The sequence below is a fragment of the Balaenoptera physalus genome (genome assembly GCF_965194825.1).
Source record: "Balaenoptera physalus genome assembly, chromosome: 20".
Lineage (NCBI taxonomy): Eukaryota > Metazoa > Chordata > Mammalia > Artiodactyla > Balaenopteridae > Balaenoptera > Balaenoptera physalus.
Window position 1 is genome coordinate 14,940,088 of NC_138901.1, and position 17,631 is coordinate 14,957,718.

The window sequence follows — 17,631 nt, forward strand, 5'->3', positions numbered from 1 at the left end:
TCCAAAAACAACAGAATACACTTTCTTCTCAAGTGCTCATGGAATATTCTCCAGGATAGATCATATCTTGGGTCACATATCAAGCCTTGGTAAATTTAAGAAAACTGAAATCGTATCAAGTATCTTTTCTGACCACAACGCTATGAGACTAGATATCAATTACAGGAAAAAAACTGTAAAAAATACAAACACACAGAGGCTAAACAATACACTACTAAATAACCAAGAGATCACTGAAGAAATCAAAGAGGAAATCAAAAAATACCTAGAAACAAATGACTATGAAAACATGACAACCCAAAACCTATGGGATGCAGCAAAAGCAGTTCTAAGAGGGAAGTTTAGAGCAATACAATCCTACCTCAAGAAACAAGAAAAATCTCAAATAAACAACCTAATGTTACACCTAAAGCAATTAGAGAAAAAAGAACAAAAAACCCCCAAAGTTAGCAGAAGGAAAGAAATCATAAAGATCAGAGCAGATATAAATGAAGAAGAAATGAAGGAAACAGTAGCAAAGATCAATAAAACTAAAAGCTGGTTCTTTGAGAAGAAAAACAAAATTGATAAACCATTAATTAGCCAGACTCATCAAGAAAAAAAGGGAGAAGACTCAAATCAACAGAATTAGAAATGAGAAAGCATAAGTAACAACTGACACTGCAGAAATACAGAGGATCATGCGAGATTACTACAAGCAACTGTATGCCAATAAAATGGACAACCTGGAAGAAATGGACAAATTCTTAGAAAAGCACAACCTTCTGAGACTGAACCACGAAGAAATAGAAAATATAAACAGACCAATCACAAGCACTGAAATTGAAACTGCGATTAAAAATCTTCCAACAAACAATAGCCCAGGACCAGATGGCTTCCCAGGCGAATTCTATGGAACATTTAGAGAAGAGCTAACACCTATCCTTCTCAAATTCTTCCAAAATACAGCAGAGGGAGGAACACTCCCAAACTCATTCTACGAGGCCACCATCACCCTGATACCAAAACCACACAAAGATGTCACAAAAAAAGAAAACCACAGGCCAATATCACTGATGAACACAGATGTAAAAATCCTCAACAAAATACTAGCAAACAGAATCCAACAGCACATTAAAAGGATCACACACCAAGATCAAGTGGGGTTTATCCCAGGAATGAAAGGATTCTTCAATATATGCAAATCAATCAATGTGATAAACCATATTAACAAATTGAAGGAGAAAAACCATATGATCATCTCAATAGATACAGAAAAAGCTTTTATCAACACTGATTTATGATAAAACCCCTCCAGAAAGTAGGCATAGAAAGAACGTACCTCAACATAATAAAGGCCATATATGACAAACCCACAGACAACATCGTTCTCAATGGTGAAAAACTGAAACCATTTCCACTAAGATCAGGAACTAGACAAGGTTGCCCACTCTCACCACTATTATTCAACATAGTTTTAGAAGTTTTAGCCACAGCAATCAGAGAAGAAAAAGAAATAAAAGGAATACAAATTGGAAAAGAAGTAAAACTGTCACTGTTTACAGATAACATGACACTACACATAGAGAATCCTAAAAATGCTACCAGAAAACTACTACAGCTAATCAATGAATTTGGAAAAGTAGCAGGATACAAAATTAATGCACAGAAATCTCTTCCATTCCTATACACTAACGATGAAAAATCTGGAAGAGAAATTAAGGAAATACTCCCATTTACCTTTGCAACAAAAAGAATAAAACACCAAGGAATAAACCTACCTAAATAGACAAAAGACCTGTATGCAGAAAACTATAAGGCACTGATGAAAGAAATTAAAGAAGATACCAACAGATGGAGAGATATACCATGTTCTTGGATTGGAAGAATCAACATTGTGAAAACGACTATACTACCCAAAGCAATCTACAGATTCAATGCAATCCCTATCAAACTACCAATGGCAATTTTCACAGAATTAGAACAAAAAATTGCACAATTTGTATGGGAACACAAAAGACCCCGAATAGCCAAAGCAATCTTAAGAGAGAAAAATGGAGCTGGAGGAATCAGGCTCCCTGACTTCAGACTATACTACAAAGCTACAGTAATCAAGACAGTATGGTACTGACACAAAAACAGAAATATTGATCAATGGAACAGGATAGAAAGTGCAGAGATAAACCTACACACATATTGTCACCTTATCTTTGATAAAGGAGGCAAGAATATACAATGGAGAAAAGACAGCCTCTTCAATAAGTGGTGCTGGGAAAACTGGACAGCTTCATGTAAAAGAATGAAATTAGAACACTCCCTAACACCATACACAAAAATAAACTCAAAATGGATTAAAGACCTAAATGTAATGCCAGACGCTATAAAACTCTTAGAGGAAAACATAGGGAGAACACTCTGTGACATAAGTCACAGCAAGCTCCTTTTTGACCCACCTCCTAGACGAATGGAAATAAAAACAAAAATAAACAAATGGGACCTAATGAAACTTCAAAGCTTTTGCACAGCAAAGGAAACCATAAACAAGATGAAAAGACAACCCTCAGAATGGGAGAAAATATTTGCAAACGAAGCAACTGACAAAGGTTTAATCTCCAAAATATACAAGCAGCTCATGCAGCTCAATATCTAAAAAACAAACAATCCAATGCAAAAATGGGCAGAAGACCTAAACAGATATACAGATGGCCAACAGGCACACAAAAAGATGCTCAACATCGCTAATCATTAGAGAAATACAAATCAAAACTACAATGAAGTACCACCTCACACCAGTCAAAATGGCCATCATTAAAAAGTCTACAAATAATAAATGCTGGAGAGGGTATGGAGAAAAGGGAACCCTCTTACGCTGTTGGTGGGAATGTAAATCAGTGCAGCCACTAGGAAAAACAGTATGAAGTTTCCTCAAAAAACTAAAAACAGAGCTGCCATATGATCTAGCAATCCTACTCCTGGGCATACATCCAGACAAAACCGTAATTCAAAAGATACATGCACCCCTATGTTCATAGCAGCACTATTTACAATAGCCAAGACATGGAAACAACCTAAATGTCCATCGACAGATGAATGGATAAAGAAGATGTGGTGTGCGTGTATATGTGTGTGTACACACACACATACATACACACACACACACACACACACACACACACACACACACACACACACAATGGATTATTACTTGGCCATGAAAAAGAATGAAATAATGCCATTTGCAGCAACATGGATGGATCTAGAGATGATCATACTAAGTGAAGTCAGAAAGAGAAAGACAACTACAATATGATATCACTTATATGTGGAATCTATTGATAAATTATGACACAAATCAACAGATACGAAACAAAAATAAACTCACAGATATAGAGAACAGACTTGTGGTTGTCAAGGGGGAGGGGAGGAAAGGAGGGAAGGAATGGGAGTTTGGGATTAGCAGAGATAAACTATTATATATAGGATGGATAAACAACAAGGTCATACTGTATCGCACAGGGAACTATACTCAATATTCTATGACAAACCATAATGGAAAAGAATAAAAAAGAATATATATGTATAACTGAGTCACTTTGCTGTACAGAAGAAATTAACACAACATTGTAAATCAACTATACTTCAATAAAATTTAAAAAAAAGAAAAGAAGAGGGGAAAATTAAAGGAAGAAATTAAAGCCAACGTGGGAATTCTCTGCCAGTCCAGTGGTTAGGACTCTGCATTTTCACTGCTGAAGGCCGGGGCTCGATACCCCTGGTTGGGGAACTAAAATCCTGCAAGCTGCGTGGTGTGGCCAAAGGAAAAAAAAAAAAGCCAATATGACTGTGTGAATATTGGTGCCATTAAGAGAAGTAAGATGAAACACCTGGTTGAGGAGGAAAAGATGATGAATTGGGTTTAAGGTGCCATTTTTACACCCATGTAAAAATGGTCAATATGCTTCTAGAAAAGCAGAGCTGAAACCAAAGAGAGACTATGGGACTAAAGATATTAATTATTCACATGGAAGTTACGTTTTAGAAGAGGATGAGGTCACTAAGGAATGTATAAAGAGTGACGATAGCAAATCAATATAGCGAACTGTAGGAGAATCATATTTGAGAAACGAAGAGAATCACAGTATGACAGATAACAGATGGCTATGTAAGAATTTTTTTGGTACAATGATAAGATAGTTACATTTTTTAAGAGTTACAGAAATACAGAAATACTGATGGATGAAATGATATGTCTGAGATTTACTTTAAAATAATCTGAAAGAGGGGTGGGAGTTGTTAGATAACAAAAGATTGGCCAAGTTGTTAACTAATAAAGCAGGGTGAAGGGTACATGGAGGCTCATTTTATTATTCTACTTTTTGTATGCGTTTGAAATTTTTCATAATAAATAGCAAATAAATAGAAAATAAATAATAAATAGCAAATAAACAGAAAGTCAGGGAGATGGGAGAAAAGAACAAAATACAAAATCACAAAAGCCTAGTGAGAAGAGTTTTAGGAAGGAAGAGGTCACAAGTTTCAAATTTCTACAGCAAGGTCTTGAATGTTGATGATAATGTTGATAATAAGAAATAAACATTAAAGGTACAGAATACAGAATTTGTAATTTTAGCAAGTTCCTTAAGTTTAATTACCTTACATATTTAATAAATGCTAGATTGAATGAGATAGTATTCATTCAAGAATATACCAAGAATTATTCAAACAAAACACACACAACAAACACACACATCTTGAGCTACTATGTTCAAGGGTTACAGTTCAAATTCCCAGGCACGAATCATCTCTGAAAATGCTGCAGGGCCAGTGGAAGCATATTTAAGAAACTATAGAATACAAAAGCAAAATTCTCCCAATAAAGGGCCAAGAAACAAACTCTGACTGAGGACTAAAGCACTAGGTTAATCTGATCTATTTCTATCACTGAAAATGTTAACATAACAGAGTTGATACTTGCCTCCACTTCAGCCATGAATGCCTCTAAGGGATCATCATCGCTGTCAGAATCTACTGGCTTGGAATGGAATTGCTGGCGGGTAGGTGAGTTTTCAGCAGGAATGTAAGGTAAATCTACATTGCTAGAATCTTCTTCCTCATCTTCAAAATATCTGAAGATTAAGATGCATGATTGATAGAGTGAATGTTTAATTTGGGGTCAGGTGAATCTTTCATTTAACACAAATTTTTATTTAAGTATATGTTACTATTAAGAGATTTCGGTCCTTTGGCTTAGGACCTAATTATTAAATTATCACTTAATACATGCCAAATTCTAATACTGCAAAAAAAAAAAAATCACAGCAGAGTCTCCATTTCAATACTGTCTGTTAAAAATCACATTTCCAGTTCTCTCAAAAGGGATGAGTTTTCAGTACAAATTTAGTGTATCATTGTTGGATATAGCAAATATTAAAGTGTATGCTATGGAAAAAATTACTTTGTATGAAATATTATAAAGCTAGTTTGTTCTTCATAATCCTTAAAGAAATTTTGAGATATATTCATAAGGCTAGAGACTTTCTTCAGAAGTTCTGGGCTGTTTTCTGAGAACCAACAGAAAACTTCTAAAATTAAAAATAAATGTTCAGGAATATAGCCAATATTTTATAATAACTATAAATAGAGTGTAACCTTTAAAATTTGTGAATCACTATGTCGTACACTTGAAACTTATATAACATTGTACATCAACTATACTTAAAAAAAAAAAAAGTAAAAAAAAAAAGTTCAATCCAAAATCCTCACCATACTATGTAAGTATTCAGAAAAGAATTTCAACATCTGGAAGAAGTATCACTCTCCCTCTAACAAATATCCCAAAAAAGAATATCTATATCGCTATCAACTAAAACAAAACAAAAACATTGTTTAGATCTTACCTCAGAATTAAATGAAATAGTAATGCAACCAAATATTAATTTAAAGAAATCATAACTACAGCTTAAACTTTTATAGCCTTTCAAGTCTTCATTTTAAAAGCTCTAACCACTGTTATGTGCTACACACACACATAAATGCATATTCATTTATATGGTAGTTTCATTTAATGTATCATTTAAAAGTATCTCTGAGCTGGTAAACTGTTCTCTAGAATAATGATCCTTGACTTTGCTGAATCTTAAACACTTACTTCTGTATTTAATTGCTAAACAACATACCAACTTTTTAAAATGCTGCTGTGTACTTTAAAAACTCTGATCTTGAGGGTTTTTTTAACTAAAAAAAAAAAACCTCAAGCAGTGTCACAACCAGGTTGGAAGTAATAGCAATACAAGATTTCTTCAGACTTGGCAAAGAGAGAAGTTATAATCTATAAGGAATTAGAGCTCAAACTTTCAAGCCCCAGCTATTTAACAATCACCTTCTTAGATATCAAGTTAAAAAAGGTAACCGGTAAATATGTTTCCTGAGAACTGTGGGCAAAAATCTGAGCAGATTTTCCTACCACTATAAGATATTACAACATAACAGTTTTAAGGACTTGGGTGTTGAGCCAAACTATGCCTCTGCCAGTTCTGACAATTGCCTGTGTTTCCAAAACAACTTACATGGTGTAAACAAAAAACTTCAGTAAAGACCATCAAAAGCCATGTGAATTATTTAAAACTCTTCAGCCACATTTAGGTTTAAGTGGCCGCAAATCCTTTTTGGAACAAGCAAAAGTGAAGGACCACAAAAGTATACTCCTTATGAATGAGTAAACTTAACAATTTAACTTGTTAGGAACAATGCAATCCAGTGAGATAACTAATTTAAGAAGTCATATTATTATTTGAGAAACAAATGGTTTCTTTGCTTCAATTTCTGTTGATGGAATGAATACCTCAAAGCCTAACCTTTGCTAAATTACCAGGTATTACCACTTACGCGTTTTCTTCATCAAAGTTGGCCCGTTTAGAACCAATTTTGTAGAAGGAAGGGAGCTGTGGTGGAGCCGACTTTCCAAATCCAGAAGAGGTGGTTGCCCCAAAGGCACTATGGGACTGCTGTGGGAGTTTTGGTTCCTCTTTCTTTCCCGCACTAATGGCGAAACCTCCAAAGCCAAATCCCCTCTTAGTGCCAGGGCCACCTTTATTCCAGTTCATGGTGTCAATGACTGATCTGTTAGGAACAAGAGACACTCACATAAATTTAACTTTATAAACAGCCCACTGATTTTTATGTCAGTTCCAACCTTTGCCTCTCAATTAAAATTTTAACTTCGGTACAGCAAAGACTGGCACAACACTATAAATCAACTATATTTCAATTAAAAAAATTTAACTCTGTACTTCAGATATGCAATACGCTAACCTCAATGAAACGGTCACATTTTCTGAAACACTGAAGAAATTGTTATTTCTTTTGTTGAGATCTCAATCTGAACAGGAATGCAGTATTTAATACCATACCCTTCAAAAGGATTTGATTGCTCATTTAACATCTTATTCAGTTTGCCTATTGTTAAGAATTACAAAGAAATTTCCTAAGCACCGATCAAATAGGTTTAAAAACACCTTATCTCTTATAAGTCTTGGTTCCAAAAAACCTTTTTTTAATGACACAAGTTACCTACGTTTTATAGAACAGCAGAAAACTCAGAATGCGAAAAGGAACAAAATAAAACTACCTGAAATTCCTCTCTCAGATATGCAATTTCGTTGATATCTTTTGCTTTTTTTTCTACGCATATGTGTATACATACACACACCCCATTTAAAATCAAAACTGAAACCATACTGTACAAATTGTTTTAGTTACTGATTTTTTTTTTTAATAAATTTATTTATTTATTTTTTGTTTATTTATTTTTGGCTGCGTTGGGTCTTCATTGTTGCGTGTGGGCCTTCTCTAGTTGCAGACAGCGGGGGTTACTCTTCGTTGCGGGGCGTGGGCCTCTCATGGCGGTGGGCTCTCTTGTTGCAGAACATGGGCTCTAGGCACACAGGCTCAGCAGTTGTGACACACGGGCTCAGCAGTTGTGGCTCGTGGGCTCTAGAGCGCAGGCTCAGTAGTTGTGGCGCACGGGCTCAGTTGCTCCGCGGCATGTGGGATCCTCCCAGACCAGGGCTCGAACCTGTGTCCCCTGCATTGGCAGGCGGATTCCTAACCACTGCGCCACCAGGGAAGCCCTAGTTACTGACTTCTTCACATTATGATATACATGAACATCTTTAAATGTCAATAAATATATTTCTCCCCTTCTGTTTTTTTAAAGTTGTAAAACATATCGTGTATCTTTGTGCATACTCTTAATTATCTCCTTAGGATCAATTTTTTTAAATGCAATTGCTTAGCAAATGGGAATGTGCATTCTAAGTTTTGCATTTACAGAAAAGTGTCCATTATACACTGAGTAATATGACAAGGGCATAAAACAAGGTGGGTGGTATGATTCAATGTAATTCAATGTAAAAGCATGTTTTACATGTACAGAAATAGCTGGAGGGCTACTTATGAAAATCTTAATAGCAGCTATTTGATTTTTACTTTTTTCTTTGTTTTAAAGTTTACCATTAATAAGAAAAGTTTAAATGTTTATAATAGACTCTGAAGCCAACGTGAACAGAGTTCCAAAAACTGCTTTTTACAGTGGCATCGTTGAAGGGACCAGGAACAGGAACAACACACTCTTACTTTTCTGGTTCTATGCCCCTCCCCCATATATAACCTATAGGTTTTGTTTTAACTGCTATTATATAGCACTTAGTTCAGTCTGTTTAGTATTAAATTTGATTTATGCCATGTCACCCTCTGCCCTTAGTTCCAGGTAGGGACTGTCTTCACCCATTTTGGACTTTGCATAAAAGTTATTCATGGCTAGAATAAGCACTTTATAAGTAATAGTTTACTTACACTTAATTTAGACCATCTCCTGCCTTCTTCAGGAATCCCTTAAGGGGAATCAACATAATTCTAGTGAGATGAGATTTAGTAAGAGTATTTACAAGCCAGAAAATTTTAGCATCTGATAGTACTGTTTAACCAATCTGTGAGCCTGGCTTTCCAAGAGCTGTTCCTAAGCAACAAAAACGACGGATTCTGAATTTTAACCTTTTTCCTAGTGTATATAATGCATAATAAGAGGCTAGTAATAAAGTCAGAAGGTAGGCAAAGGAAGGAAGGAAAAAAACCACCCTTGGTAGATTTTAAGAATTACATTAACAGGGACTTCCCTGGTGGCGCAGTGGTTAAGAATCCACCTGCCAACGCAGGGGACACGGGTTCGAGCCCTGGTCCGGGAAGATCCCACATGCCACGGAGCAACTAAGCCTGTGAGCCACAACTACAGGGCCTGCGCTCTAGAGCCCGCGAGCCACAACTACTGAAGCCCACGCGCCACAACTACTGAAGCCCATGTGCCTAGAGCCCGTGCTCTGCAACAAAGAGAAGCCACCGCAATGAGAAGCCCGCACACCGCAGCGAAGAGTAGCCCCCGCTCGCTGCAACTAGAGAAAGCCTGTGTGCAGCAACGAAGACCCAACGCAGCCAAAAATAAATAAATTTATTAAAAAAAAAAAAAGAATTACATTAACAACCTCCTAGCAGGAAGACTTTCAATGGTTTATCGAAAGCTTGCCGAGGAAGGTCAGGCAATGCATTGGGTGCTGGGCATTTGTAGATAAAAGATACAGTCCCATTCTCAAGGAGTTCACAGTGTAGTTTTAGCCAGCTTTAAAAAAAAAAAAAAATGTATTCTAATAGAGGTACTGCACAAAGTGCATTTATTGATGGCCCAGGAGAAGGGTACCCAACCTATGATGAATTGGGGACAAGGCAGTTTTTCTGGAGATGACATTGGCGTTAACTTTTTAAATCTGAAGAGGCATTAGATCAGGGAAGAAGTGTCAGGAGAGGGAATTTTAGATAGAAGGCACTGTAAGTGCTACCCCAGAGAACTGGAAATATTTCAGTGCAGCTAGAGTTCTGTAGGACATTTGGGAAAGTTGCAGGGCACATGTTCAGAAAGACAAGCAGGGCCCAGATGAACAGTTTAGTATACTACGTTAAGAACACACCATACAAAACTATAGTCTGCCAGTTATAAGGAATTAATTTTAAGCAAAAAAAGGACATGTTTCAGATCAGTATTTTAGAATGATTCGATTAGAGATGGCAGGAAAAGTTGGACACAAGGCAAGTGGTTAGGACATTATAAAAATACAAATGTAAAGTGACAAGGTACTGAACAACTAAGGAAGTGGCTATAAGGAAGGAGAAGGGGGGTTGTAGATCTGAGTTGTTAACTTAGGTATCTATGAGGAAGAATCAACTGGGGTAACCAAATTAGACGTGGGAGCTAAGGAGGAATGAAGAGTCTAGAATAACTCTGGAAGTTTCTGGCTTTTACAGATTGGGTGAATGGTGGTGCCATTAATAGAGATGGAAACCTAGAAAAGCCAGGCATGGAGAAGCAGGTAGAAAGTGAGATCAGTTCAGTACCTATGGGAGAGCTAAGGACAGCTGGCAAGTAAGGTCTGTAACTGCAGAGAGAGATCTGTGATGGGGCTATAGATTTGATATGAGACATTTGCATCTGAGGTTACTGATGTAGATAAGCTAGCAGAGAGAGGGTCAGAGAGTGAGAAAAGGGGTGAGACAATCATAGTGTAGGTCAATATTTAGGGATGGGCAAGGGAAGAGAAACTCACGTGGAAACTTGAGGACGAACAAAGAGGAAGGGAGGATAGCAGAGAATATAGTGACACAGATGGTGAGACACGTTTTACAGGCAGAAAGAAATGTCCAATGTTAAAAACTAAAAAGAAGACAGGTGAGATAAGAACTAAAAAGCCTCCGTTGAAGCAGTGGGGGCAGGGTTAAGGAATGATTGGTAAGTGGTAGAGGATGAAGACTAGGCCACGAGGAGTGCAGATTACTTCCTAGGCTGTTTACCAATGACAGAAAGGAGAGCATGAGGTGTTAACTAGAGGAATTTTGTTTAAGGAAGAAATGTAAGCATGTTTATATGCTAAAAAGGAAAAGCCAACAAAGAGAAAAACTAAAGATTTAGGATGACAGGAAAAATCATAGGAACAATGTGTTGCAGAGACCTGAAGAGACAAGATCGAAACCTTTAATAAGGAGTAAGTAACTCTTCCCCCTAGACTGAGGATAGAAGAAAAGGATGGGCATAAATTAATCCCACTAAGTAATAAAGGGTTCAAATTACAAAAGAAATAAATCAAATAATTCTTTTTAAAAATTCAACTTCTGCCACAAACAGGCAAGCAGTGTGACTTTAGGTGGGTGAGAATTGCTTAATGGTTTAGAGACATAAGACGCAAAATATGCAATACTGTTTTCTTTAACTCTTCGGAGATTTGGGTCAGCCAAAAGACTGAGAACACTTAAGTGCCCCCAAGCCTTACACTAGTGTGATGTAGGTCACACTGCCCATGTTCCCTAATTAATTGCCTCTAGCAAGGCCAAATAACTGTGCTATCTATACCCCACTGACTAGAATGTCAGCTCCACGAGGGCAGGGACTTTGCCTGTTTTGTCCAACATAGAATCCTTAGTGCCTAGTGTATATAGTACTCAAAAAATTTTATGTTGAATGAATAAGTATCATGCGTTTAGGCTCTTCAAAATTCATCCCAGTATTTGTGAAAACCATCATCTCCCGTTATTACAAACCTTGCTATCTAGCCAACCAGTCGTCCTGATTAAATCTAAGCCAGATCATCCTCAGTGCACCACTAATTCTTACTTTCTTGACAACAGTTTTTCCTACTATTAGTCCATGTATATGGCTACAGATCCTTGACAATCAGAGGTTTGAGGGGCTGTAGCTGATATAAGAAGCACAAGATGGCCAACCTAATCTCTATTTGGTTTTATGATGTTCAAAGAAAAAGAAAAAATGAACCCTCCTCTGCTTAAGCTATTGAGGCTATTAAAATTAATTTTCAATCTCTAAGCAAACATTGTTTGGAGAAGAGACATCCATTAAACAGTTAATAAGACAGTCAAAACACAGTGAGGATATTAAAAAATTAACTGTAGTCCTTCTATTCGTGGGTCTCCTCAAAGCTCCCTTTATTTAGTCTTGACACACACACACACACACACCCCCACCCTGAGCCTTTTCTCAGGTATAATATGCCTGGTACATCCTTCCCACAAGCTGGCAAACTCATATCAAATAGCTCTGAAACTTCACCTCTGCCTCCATAAACACTTCTCAAATTGATGACAGAAAAGGTGAAAAATCACCACATGGCTTCCGACACCCAGGTAAAGCTCACAGACTTCATTAAAAACAACAACCAGCAACAAAAACAATCCAATTTTAAAAATGGGCAAAGGACTTGACATTTCTCCAAAGATATACAAATGGCCAATAAGTATATGAAAAAATGCTCAACATCACTAATCATTTGGGAAATGCAAATCAAAACTGTATCACCTCATACTCATTAGGATAGCTATTATTAAAAAAAAAAAAAAAAAAAAAAAAAGGCTTCCCTGGTGGTGCAGTGGTTAAGAATCCACCTGCCAATGCAGGGGACACGGGCTCAAGCCCTGGTCCGGGAAGATCCCGCATGCCTCGGAGCAACCAAGCCCGTGCACCACAACTACTGAGCCTGCGCTCTAGAGCCCGTGAGCCACAACTACTGAGCCCGTGCACCACAACTACTGAAGCCCGTGTGCCGCCTAGAGCCTGTGCTCTGCAACAAAGAGAAGCCACCACAATGAGAAGCCCGCGCACCACAAGGAAGAGTAGCCCCCGCTCGCCGCAACTAGAGAAAGCCCGCGTGCAGCAACGAAGACCCAACGCAGCCATAAATAAAGAAAGAAAGAAAGAAAGAAAGAAAGAAACCTACACAACACAAAATAACAAGTCTTGGCAAGGATGTGGAGAAACCAGAACCCTTGCACACTGCTGGTAGGAATGTAAAATGGTTCAGCTGCTGTGGAAGACAGTACGGTGGCTCCTCAAAAAATTAACCATAGAACTACCATATGATACAGCATTTCCTCTTATAAGTATAGACCCAAAAGAACTGAAAGCAGAGACAGACATTTGTACACCCATGTTCATAGTAGCATTATTCACCATAGCCAAAAGGTGGAAGCAATCCAAGCGTCCACAGATGGATGGGTAAACTAAATGTGGTGAGATAAATATACAGCAATAGTATTCAGCCTTGAAAAGGGGGACAATTCTGACACATGCTACAACATGGATGAGCCTCGAGGACATCATGTTAAGGAAATAAGCCAGTCACAAAAGGACAAATACTGTATGATTCCACTTATATGAGGTACCTAGAGTAGCAAATTCAGAGACAGAAAGTAGAAGGGTGGTTGCCGGGGATTGGGGGATGGGGGGATGGGGAGTTACTGCTTAATGGGGAGACGGTTTCAGTTTTACAAGATGAAAAGTGTTCTGTGGACACTATGGTGGTGATGGTAGCAAAACAATGTGGATGTACTTAATGCCCCTGAACTGCCCACTTAAAAATGGTTAAGTTTTTTTACGTGTATTTTACCAGTTAAAAAAAACCTTGAAAATCAAAGAATCAGAATTCCACTTGCACATGTATTTTTAGATTATTATTTTATCCAGTTTATGAGGGAGAATGATGCTGTCTAGACCTCAGTTTCTACTCTGAAATGCAAACATACTTGTGAAATTTGTTATATTTTTTCTCTTTAAAAATAGTGCTTTTTAAAATAAAACATCCAATCTGAAAAGAATTAGCTGTATAATAGAACCATAAACAAAATGTATAAGCATTTGCTTTAAAGAGAACAACCTGAGTTGGGTCTTAGAAATAACAAACATTGTTTTATATAGAGCAATAACCACTTTTTGCTATGTGCCCAGTACTGAGGGATAACACCTCTCCTTTCCCATAATCTATAAAAGGCGACTCTATGTGGTAAAGCATTAAATGAAGTATAGTGGGTCAGAAATAAGTAGTGAAAAGAGAAAATGAATTTCCATCTTTTTTCGCCAGGTGTTTGTTAATACAGTGGAACTAGGGAAAGTCACACTCAAGGGAGACGAGCACTCGCAAAGCCTTCTCCCAGGTGCCTCCAGGCCCTGGCCCCAAACCTCCCGGCAATACATTTCTGACCCTGTCGTTCCCTTCAACAGCTCTCCACAGGTACTCAATCAGGCTGCAATGAGGCTCTCCATTGTGGCAAGAACTACTTTACATGCACTTTGGTGAATGCTCTTCCCTCTACCTGTATCCCCTCTCCACCAAATCTCTCACTATACCTACCATAGTCCTATCCTTCAAAGCCTATCTCAAATACCAAGTTGTAGAACTATGACATGAAGATGATTCCCCAAGAGAAGTGGTATCTCCTTCCTCAAACTCCCTTTCTAGTCTTAAAACACCCAACATCTATTCATAACTATTTGTGTTCTTGTTTTATCTCTCCAACTCCATGTTACAAGTTCTATGGCTAAAATAGCAGGCTTATTCACTTTCTTCTCTTTTGTTTTCCAGAGAATACTCATTATTCATGTTTATTCAATATATAAGGGTACCCAGGGCGACTTACAACTTGGCCAAAGAGAAAAATTAAAGATAGCTAAAGTACCTGCTTGGTACTGTTTTAGGCGCTAAAATGTTGTGATTTAGCAGAAAATCATAACAGCATAGTAAAGTAGTACAGACTATGGAACCAAGCTGAATATGTTTAAACACTGGCTTTGCCACTAACTTGATGTGAACCTCATGGAAGTTACTCAGATTGTTTGGCCTTAGTTTCTTCATCTGTAACATGGTGAGACTATCACCTACTTCACAAGGTTGGTGTGAAAAACTGAATTCATACCCAGAAATACACTTAGAACAAAGCTTGCCAAACAGTGCACAATATGTATTAGCTGTCATGTTTATCATCATTATTTTTTCTCCAAAAATCAATCTCTCCATTGGTAAATGGAGAATATCAAGCTAGACTTCTCAGGTTTCTTTCAACTCAGGAATTCCATACATCAGTGTCACATGACACTGAAGATGCCAGAGATCACTACGAGCTAACAAATGGGGACAGGCTTCATAAGAGAGCTAGAACCCAGAAAATGGGGTTTTCTATACAGAAAGATGTAAGCTGAGTAGAGAAGTGTGAAGGAAGAAGACATTCTAGGGAGGAAAGCTAGAAATAGCAGTCTAGGAAGTCAGAATAAGTTGGAACATAAAGAAGATAATTTGGCGAGAGTTTTGGACAATCAAATAAGATATGATCTAAATGACTTTAAAAATAGTGGACTAAAAACAACTGATTATAAAACTACTTTATCACTTGTGTCTTGGGAGAGGAAAGATTTCTAGTGACAGCTGACCACCATCCACTCTAATAATCTGAGAATAACTCACACACTATAAATCTGTCGGTTCTTTAACAAGAATCTGTTCAAAACCCAAGAATTTCAACACATTCTTCTAAAGCCAAATACAAGTAAATGCTGGATTACATTTATTTTAAAAGCATGTCTCTTCTCTCTGCTGGCTTAAAGAAACTAAGAGCTGATTACGTAAAGATTTGATAAAACTAAAATATGAAGAACTGTACTGTTCCACAAATTACACTAAATTATTACAATGTAAGTCAGTTCTTACCATTTCTCTGCTCAAAACCCTCAGACAGTTCCCACCTCAGGCAGAAGAAAAATGAAATCTTCACAACAGCCTAAAAGGTCCTGGTTGTTCTGTGCTTCCCCCCACCCGCACCCCCCATCCCTGCAGTTCTTCCCTGACCTTATCTCCTACCACTCCCTCCTTTGCTCACAGAGCTCCAAGCATGTTGGTCTTCTAACTGTTCCTCTAACAGGCCAGCATTGTCCTCTGCAAGGTCTTTTTACTTGCTGTTCCCTCTGCCTGGAATGATCATTCCTCCAGAAACTAGCTGGGGTCACTCCCTCACCTCCTTCTAGTTGCTTAAGTATCAGCTTGTATGTAAATACTTCGCTGACCAAGCTATTTCAAAATGCAACACCTCCCCTTCCCTCTTTGCAGCTTTATTTTTTTACCTAAGGCATTAATTATCTTCTAACATACAGTATAATTTATATACGTGTTTTCTGTCTCTCTTTCCCTCACTAGAAAGTAAGTTTCATGAAGGCCGGGGTCACACACCTAGAACAGTGGTAGGGAACAGGCACACAGAAGGTATCAACAAAAATATTTCCTGAGTGAATGAATTGCAGATTAGGCCATATAATGCCCCTGCTGGGTACAGGAAAATACAACATACATTTTTTTCCTCCACCGCTTAAAGTCTAAAAATTAATTTTGGTATGAAAGACTTATTGCCCACCTTCCACTGGGCCTGGCTCTGGAAAGTTAAAGTGAATTAAAGCAGAATCTCTGCGCTTTAGGAGTTCGGGGGTGTGTATACAGGGGACAATAGATATACAAAGATCATTTACAAAAAACAATATGTATGGGAAGCCAGAGGAATGTGAATGACTGCCCAAGGGAGTGAGGGGCAAAGCTTCCACTAAGGTGATAAAGAAGCTATGATTCCCCCAAACTCTCGACTAGTACGACTGTTCTTCCTTATATTATTGGTGCGTATGCTTGCAACTCCATATAAATTATTTACCCACATCAGATAGGCTCCTAAGTAGGCCGCAAAAAAGTTTGTGTGACGATGGTGATGCTAATCACGGATGTACTCAAAGCTACACCAAGATCACCGACTATGTCTTTTACTGTCTTCAGATTTGGCAACTTTTCCCTATCAGGTCCCCCGACTTGGAGACTAGCATCTGCTAACTCCTGCTGGCTTGGGTCAGAATCCTCCCCGCGGGTATCCCTCACCCGGAGCCCAGCACCCTGCAAATCCCTTCCCTTGCAGGGCGGGCGGCCGGGAGAGCGCCGCCTCCGGAACGCCGCCAACTGGGCCTCGTTAAGAGCTGCGGGAGAAGCGGGAGCCGTGGGAGGGCGACGAGGTTCGGAAGGGCCCCTCGAGGCTTCAGTCACGCACTCCTACTCCTCCCCAGACCCCTGCGCCTCGGCTTCCCCGAGGCTCCGCCGACTCTTTGTTAAGAGAGGCCGCGGTTCCCTGGCCCTCGCTAGGCCCCGCAGTTGCCTTGCGGTGCCCCCAAGGGGTTACGGCCCCGCGTCCAGACCCACCTCGCACAAACCTGCTGCTGCGGCTGCAGAGGCAGCTACTACTACCGCCGACGCGGAGAAAATCCCACGGCCCGAAGTACGACCGGTCCAGACCCCGTCCCGCCGCGCTCCTCCCTCTCCGCCCCCTTCTTCGCCGCCGCCGCCTCCGCCGCCTCTCGGCCCGTAGCTGACGGGGGGAAGGGGAACAAAACCGGACATGCGCAGAGCAGAGCGCGGGCCGAAGGGCGGAGCCTGATCTACGGCTCCCGGAAGGCGCCGCGGGCTCCGGGCCCTAAAGCTCCGGAATGCCTCACAGACACCTCAGACACCTAACAGGCACTACTGCTGGATGAGGAGTGTTCATGGCCCGTTTAGGAAGTGGGCCTGGAAGTGAAGAAAGTAGCAGTGACGGGGAGCCGCCAAAAAATCCCAAGAAAGGGGCTCGGGTGGAAACTACATGTACATAAAATTGTCGATCCTCTGAAGTCCGCTCCTTTGCAAATGCGACCAGGGCAAGATTTCCCCGCGTGCCTCTGGCCACGTGGTCCATAGAGCATGGCGAATTTTA

The 17,631-nt window shown here is 39.2% G+C and overlaps 1 protein-coding gene across 1 annotated transcript in view; it reads right to left on the minus strand.

The window, feature by feature from the left end:
• Positions 1-17,262, minus strand: part of DDX42 (DEAD-box helicase 42) — a 47,331-nt gene extending 30,069 nt beyond the window's left edge. The window contains exons 1-3 of the mRNA XM_082443657.1: positions 17,096-17,262; positions 6,865-7,098; positions 4,955-5,105 (exon numbers count right to left, since the gene is read on the minus strand). Coding sequence (XP_082299783.1) covers positions 4,955-5,105; positions 6,865-7,082 — 369 coding nt within the window. The 5' untranslated portion in view covers positions 7,083-7,098; positions 17,096-17,262. The remainder of the gene's footprint in view (positions 1-4,954; positions 5,106-6,864; positions 7,099-17,095) is intronic.
• Positions 17,263-17,631: the final 369 nt, after the last annotated feature.